Source organism: Anoplolepis gracilipes, chromosome 9 (assembly GCF_047496725.1).
Source record: "Anoplolepis gracilipes chromosome 9, ASM4749672v1, whole genome shotgun sequence".
Classification (NCBI taxonomy): Eukaryota; Metazoa; Arthropoda; class Insecta; order Hymenoptera; family Formicidae; genus Anoplolepis; species Anoplolepis gracilipes.
The window spans coordinates 1,782,961-1,790,613 of NC_132978.1; the positions used below are offsets into that span (position 1 = coordinate 1,782,961).

Here is a 7,653-nt window from a genome sequence, read left to right on the forward strand (position 1 = left end):
GGCAGTGAATATCGGAACGCGCCTTATGTCTATATAATCTGTCCTTGTTTGTCATATTATCAATTGAAAATTATGTTAGAAAAAGAGATAGATAACTTTGAGAGACAGTCTAGAGGCGCGTTCCGATATTCACTGCAAGTACTGAAAATCTATAGTGTACGTAGTGACGTAAATTATAGATTTTCAGTACTGGCAGTGAATATCAGAACGCGCCTTAGAACTGTCTCTCTCAAATATCACGTGATCCGGAAGCCAGTTGATTCTAGAGGGAAGGAAGGAAGGAGAGAGAGAGAGAGAGAGAGAAAGAGAGAGAGAAAAGCTAGAAAACAGTCAATCTATATATCTACAACAATAAGGGATACAAAACGTATAAAAAGATCTAACAACGCAAACAATTAATACAAAATCTCTATTGTATATATTATATGTCATTGACAGTACCCGTAATTTTAATATGTAAATGCGATTATATTTGAAAGCGCGCTCTTTCTTTCAAGCGTATGTGATGTATTTATTAAATAAAAAGCATCAGATTTAATGTACATAATATAGTAATCTTATACAATATATCATTATTTTATTAATTATTAAGGAACACTTAATAAAAAAGATTAACGATTATATAGAATCATTGACGAGACACTTGATTATAAATTTTTGTAGATCAAGAATCCAAATGAAATCAGATCTTTCTCATATCGGGAATAAAGGCTCAATTAAGCAGGGTTGAATTAGATCTTTATTTGGAAGATACATAGGCATTCGTAGGATAGTTTAACGTTTAACGTAATCGTGACGGGGAAGGGTAAGGAGGTGATTAAACACAAATGTACAAACAAAATATGATATTTTTCATCGGTGTAAAGTGTGACTTATCGGCGGCGCACTTTGAACACACCTTTCTTCGTTTGAATCTAGTCAATAATTGTACACTGAACTCGACTTATATGCTAAAGAGCTCCGTACGCTCTTTCTCTCTCTCTCTTTCTAATCGCTTCCTCCGTTTTAAAAATAATTATACGTTTCTTTCCTTTTCTTAATACAAAAAAAATTAGATAATGCATTTTATCATAAATGAGGACATTGCACCGCGATCTCTTTCGCTTGGCGGTGTAAGGCGCGACCATTGTGCGAGAAATTTTGGGAATCACGCAGAAAAAAACAGAAGGGAGAGAGCGATAGGAATTCGAAATGTGTACAGTGTCACGATATATATGTATCTCTTTGTGAAAAAAAATGTCGCTCTTGTCAGATATTTATATATCATAACTCGTTACAACTTTCTCAAACTATCATCTCAATACGAAATTTTTAATTGTTTTCTTCTTCAAATTCGTATACCAGATACGAACTAGAAAATCGAAAAGATATTTTCAGCAGTTTGGAGAAGGCATTGCTCGCTATGTCCTCTTTTTTTCTGGTATCTTAAAAAATTCTCTGTGGAAGCGATGCGCCGCAAGACGAAGAGATAGTCGTGCAGATTGCCTATTTTATATATATATATATATTTATATATACTTATAATCATCTTAACGTTATTTTTAAATACGTTCCTGTAGTCTTTACATGAAATATTGGAGAATTCTTTTTTTTTTTCTTTTTTTTTAATAATAAAATTTTTTTCTATTTTCGTTAATCTGCTGTTGTTGCCCTGTGAAACCTGCCTTCTGTCACATAATACAATAATACTTGCACGGTAGGTTCACGCTTCTGAATTTGGTTGATTTTCCTTATATATCACAATGTGTTACCTCTGCATCGTCTTTTTTTATTAACATTAATCTTCTCTTCATAATTACAGACACCAAATTCAAATGCAAAGTTTTACTTTTTCAATGTCATATTTAAGAAACATCCTAAGCCGCAAGTCTCAGCATATGCCAACAAAAGATAAGATTCTTTAAATTCGTTTTTCGTTATCATCGTACATAACTTTACACGAAATTACATTGCAAAACTATATTTTGTGTACAACTCTAATCAGCTTTATCTTCTAAAAGATACTTAATGTATGTGCAATAAAAAAAAAAAAAAAAAAAAAAAAAAAAAACATGCAACACGGTTGCTATCGCATTACTACATCAGTCACTTAATCGATCTTTAATATCAAAGTTATTGCATATTAATACTTATGCACGTGATACCTACTTTGAAATCTCACTTCATATTGCAAATGCATTCTCGACTTAAGTTTTTTCGTAAATAGACAGTTGAATTGTAATCGCAGAACATCATTTTTATAGTGCGTTTCACTGTGTATTTACGCTAGCGTTTTGCCCTCTCGCTTATTGTGCGGGATGAGGTTTGCTACGTGGCGTATATCCACCACGGTTGGTCCTATTTTGTCCTCGATATTGTCCACGACCGACGCGCTCGTTGCGCGCACCCCTCGCTGCTCCGCCACCAGTACGTTTAAAACCGGTAGAGTAGCTATTATTTCCATCGTTGTTACCCCAAGAACGTTGCTGATATCCATTTTGGTAGTTGCTGTCGTTGCGGTAATATGTGCCTAGAAAAAAGAGAAAATTTATGCCATTTCTTGAGTTTTTCTAATAAGAAAGAGCTTTATTTAAAGAAATTGTAAAAATCTTTTCAGAAGGCTCTTACACGTACCCGTATTTAATATCTGATTGTTTTTTTACCTTGTCCTGCGCGTCCATTTTGTTGATAATTGTTCCTGGATCTGCTATTATAGCCATTAGTAGCCCCCCTTCTATTTCCCCTTGATCTATACCCACGTTGTTGATCACCCCAAGTCTGCTGTGATGTCTGTTGTTGCGACACTTGTTGGGGATCTTGAATAGATTGCTGTTGTTGATCAGACTGACTCCAATCATTTGTCTCGGTCATCTGACACCAATCGACAGATTCAGTCTGTTGTTCCAACGATGAGTCCGTAGTAGCAGTTTCATTTTGACCATTCTCAGTTTTTTCCTAAAGAGTTTACAAATCATTGAAAGTTAATAATATCAATCATTTTTTTTTTATCGATTTTATATCAGAAGAATTGAACTTACCTCTGTGGATGTTTGAGTCTCTTGTTGGTGCGGTGATCTTTGTTCATTAAAATTTTGCGTCTGTCCTTGTGGCAATTGTGGAACCGCGTTTTGTTGCTGTTGCGTTTGTTGAGGTTGAAAACCGGTCGGATGTTGCGGACTGTATTGCATGTTTGGTTGCTGATGCGAAGGTGGCATAGGAATCGGTGGCGGTGGATTAGGATTCGCGAATCCAGGAATGTGCGACATATCCTGCGGTGGTTGGTGCTGATATATAACTTGTTGAGGGACGCCCACGGTTGCATTTGCAAAGTTTTGGTTCGTAAAGGTTTGTGAAGGAATGGGCGCGTTGACTGCGGGAGGAATGTGCGATACGATGGGTGTTTGCGACGTAACATCCGGCGAATCGAGTTCGGATTCTTGTAAAAAGAAGAAGTTCGGTGTGCCTATAACATCATTGATTCGAGGCGCCGGTGGAGGCTGCTGCTGGGATTGTTGTTGAGTTTGCTGCTGCTGTTGTGGAACAAAGTTGGTGGCATTTGTATAGTAAGGCGTATCGACCGGTGCTGCTGGATGAGGTGGCATAGGCTGTGGAACGACCGAAATGGGTCCCGAGACTGGAGCAGCGCCAGAAACAACGGGAAGTGGCGCAACTTGAACTGGAAAATTTGGAATGGGTATCATGGGTTCCGGTGGAATGTGCCTGTCGTTGCCATTATTATATTCCTCGTTGATCTGTTCCTGCCCTGTTTGTGGATCGGTAAGCTTCGTTTCCACTACAGCTTCTGCAACCTATAGAAATAAAAATCACAATTAGATTATATATATATATATACACACACACACACACATACACATGTATATTGAAATATATACCTCTTCTACTGGTATTGCCTCTGAACATTCATGAACTTGGTCAAAATAACCACATTGATTGATTTTTGTAATAATCTCCTTCAATTTATTATAAGTAGTGCCAATAACTTCACGTTGTTTTCCATCCACAATTGCCACATAATGCTCTGCTACTTTTTGGACTTGTTGTCCAAATGTTAACTCGTCCTCTTCGCGTTGATGTTTCATAATTACTTCAATATATAAGTTCTCCAGGTACTTTAACTCCTCCTCTGATAGTTTTACAGCTCCGTTTGTTCCTTGAGTGAAATCATTTCTAATGGAATCAGTGGCCATGCTTACCAAGATGTGTTGAATAAGTAGCACTTCTTTTACCTGTAACCATATCACAAGCACATTTCAATATTTTCTCGAACTTAATTTCAAATATAAATAAAATTATATTTAAAATATTGATACATACTTTTGCAATGTCTTGCTGCATACGCTCGACAGCCTCTTTTCGTGCCTGTTTCTTCTGCTGTTTAACCGAATCATTGGCAATGTTGACAATTTGTTTGTACAGATCCCGAGTATTGTCCAAGGTTTGAAGCACTTCATCATATTTGGCCACTGCTGTTTTCTGGTCTGCATTCAGCTCCCTTCCATTTTTCTGCAAATCCCTATACGACTCGAGCTTGCCCTAAATTAAAAAAATTATATTTATAAATTTATCTCTTTTGTAGCTATTTATTATTCTCTCTTTTTCTCTATGTATACATTTAAATATTATTTTAAAACTTGGGAACTAAATCTTGTATCATGTTTCTTAAGATGATATGAGACACAGCAAGGTACAAAATGCATATTTAAAAAATGTTAAAATACAATTTATAATTTTAAGATATCCCGTGCTACGCGTATACGGGGAAATCCTGCGATATGATTCGATGTGGCAGCATATCAGCGTTCGCCGCAATCAAACTGAAATAGAGAAACGCCAAACGTGTCATCATGTATTTTGCGTCGCGTCGCAAGATACGCGATCATTAGTAAACTCATTATATCAGTATGTATCGGCCATGGTGTCCCGGTTAACAGTGTTAAAATGTACATCGTGTACAAAGACAAGTCTCGTGTCTCGTGCGTACAATAGAAGACACACCGCCATGATACGACGTCGCCGATAGCAAAATTGGCGCGTTCCGGACCTCGGAATTCCATTGTCGGTTCGATTCACACGTCGCCGACAATTTCTCCGACATTCGATCGCGAACAAAACGCCGACGAGACGAACTCGACGCGCGTTATAAATATACGGGAAAATATCGAGCCGCGAGCACATGGCGCATCGGGATCATGGCGGATCGCACGGTGAGGAAGCCACGGGGATTGACAGATCGACTTTTGTCTGTAATTACGACGAGTCGGCTTGTGACGTTGCATTTACCTTACGCTTCTCGAGATTCCGTATCTTATGCTCGATTACGGTGATCACTTGGCGTAGAGGTTCCACGGTCTCCGTAGAGGCCTGTTTCTCTAGTTTAGGGTTGGCAGAAGGCATCCTTCACGGGCAACAAACACGAACTGGAATCCGAACGGTAAGCAAATTGAAGCAAGTCGCGAAAGGAGTGGTGGGGATGATGGGAGTAGCAAAACGAAGTGATGGCGGGCCCGACATTGGCCGGTATTCATAGTCCGTTCTTATATATAACATCATCTACATGTTTTTAGTTGACTTAAGACTACGTTCAGCCAATCAGATGGCTGAATAGAATTTTAAGACGACGAGCTTAAATATAAGAACGGACTATGAATACCGGCCATTATCAAACAAATGAGGATTCGCATGTGCAGCGACAGATACTAAAGCCCGTATCGGATTACGCATTGAAGACATTGGAATTTGATTAATCAAATTTTAATCTATCAATGTATAATCTGACAGACAAGCAACTTATTTTGTTTCTTTTATTCTGATTGATTAATCAAACGCTACTCTAGTCCAAAGAATAAACGTAATCCAAAGATGAAAGTGTTGATTCAAATCCACATTTCCTATTGGATATCAGATGAGGTCGTATATTTATTATCTAGATATATTTGTGTATCATGATTGTAGGGTTCAAGACGCGAAGCGGTAATTTCAAATAGTTTTTTCACGGATGATATATCTATAAGATATTACTTATTATTATGTCTATTAATAGTTATATATTATATATGTAATAAACTATTATACATATAATTTATATTATTATATTAGTTATATATTTATTTGAATATTTAGATATGATGCATTTGACTTGAAAATAAAAGTATTATATATTAATGTCATTTGTATGTATACATATAATTACCGGATATTTTTATAATGAAAAAAAATTAGTATTAAAATAAAATTAAATGTATACATGAAACATACATACACTACATTTGCATATAGTAGATAAAAATTCAATAAAGAAAAAGATTACACTCGTTAAAAGCTTTTTTCTGATAATTATCATTGCAATTGTTGCTCATATTATTTTAAGGCTGTACAAAATAAAGATATGATACTCGTATATATTATTTTACGGATTCTTCCATTTTTTTTATTGAAAATGGTTAATAAAAAAACATAAATATACGAGTAATGTTTTATTATTTATAATATTTTGATCATATTTTTTTTTCTTGATCGCACGATAACAAAAAATACTGCACAGGGTCACTTTTCGTTTTATGATTAATAATTTTCATAATTAATTTGCGTGAATGAGAGAAAGCGCTAAATAAAATTTACAATCGAATAAAAATTATATTTTCAGTTATTTCCTAAAGGAAAAAATATATAATAATATTATTAATAGTTTTGCTTAATATAATATTGACAATAATGTATGTTGTATATCAAGGCTTCCGGTTCCTCTGCAACTATATTAAATTACGAGAAGCAAAAAATTATATCCGTGAATATTCTTGTCTTATTAAATTAAAATAAAATACTGTTAAAATAAGTCATTTTTTCATATATGTATATCACCATTTGTTTAATAGTATGGATTAAAATATACCTGAAAATATATCAGAAAGACTCTTCTCATAGATTAATAAATAGTTGTAAGTCTAAATCAATTTTATTAATCCATACTATTGAATGAGAATGGTAGCAAAAAAAATTTCGCAATTACAGTTTCGCTTTTGATATCGTAATTCTGCAGTGAGGAAACAGGCACCTTAACCGAGTACTACGTGCGATAACGCAATCTTATGGAAGAAGATTCGATCGAACCATATACTCACAATCAATTTACATCACTGTTCGAATTATCGCACGCAATAAAGATTACGCCCGATATGAACTATTGCATGGCACATTCGTTGAAAACAAATCTTCCGTAGCTACATATTTTATTTTATTTGTTAGTTATTCTGCGCCAGTGTCCAAATGCCCGCATTTTAGCTCTCGTATGTCAATATATAAATCATCCGATAATTTATTGTACAACCGATTTTCATCGGGATAATTGTCATTATGTGAAATTTTATACAAATTGTTCAATTTGTCGAAATATACGAAATATGTTTAAAATTTTCGTCCATACGCAGCAGCTGATCATTTCCTCACTCTCTCGCTCTATTATATCTTTACAATTTACAAATATAATTTGATACATCATCTTTGAAAAATACATTCGTTCCATACATGCACATATCACTATTCCGCTCTTTAGAAAACATTCATTTTCTTCTTTCTAATAAATCTAGAAACAAGTCAAAAACTTAAACAGTTAAAGATTTAAAACAATGATATCAATAATAGTGACGATATTATAAT

General features: G+C 35.0%; 1 protein-coding gene across 1 annotated transcript; it reads right to left on the reverse strand.

The window, feature by feature from the left end:
- Positions 1–721: 721 nt before the first annotated feature.
- Positions 722–5,439, reverse strand: Capr (caprin family member). Its single transcript, XM_072899165.1, has 6 exons — positions 5,281–5,439; positions 4,315–4,533; positions 3,873–4,226; positions 3,018–3,788; positions 2,643–2,934; positions 722–2,509 (listed from the first exon to the last, which is right to left on the reverse strand). The coding sequence occupies exons 1-6, from the start codon at positions 5,392–5,394 to the stop codon at positions 2,286–2,288; spliced, it is 1,974 nt and encodes a 657-aa protein (XP_072755266.1). The 5' UTR covers positions 5,395–5,439; the 3' UTR covers positions 722–2,285.
- Between the last annotated feature and the right edge of the window lie 2,214 nt (positions 5,440–7,653).

What these genes read in the sequence shown, in the direction of transcription:
- Capr (XM_072899165.1), bottom strand. Translation starts at nt 5,394, where the DNA reads ATGCCTTCTGCCAACCCTAAACTAGAGAAACAGGCCTCTACGGAGACC. An exon ending in GGAATCTCGAGAAGCGTAAG is followed by an intron (nt 4,534 to 5,280) that starts GTAAATGCAACG and finishes TTTTTAATTTAG; the next exon opens with GGCAAGCTCGAGTCGTATAG. An exon ending in TGCAGCAAGACATTGCAAAA is followed by an intron (nt 4,227 to 4,314) that starts GTATGTATCAAT and finishes ATATGGTTACAG; the next exon opens with GTAAAAGAAGTGCTACTTAT.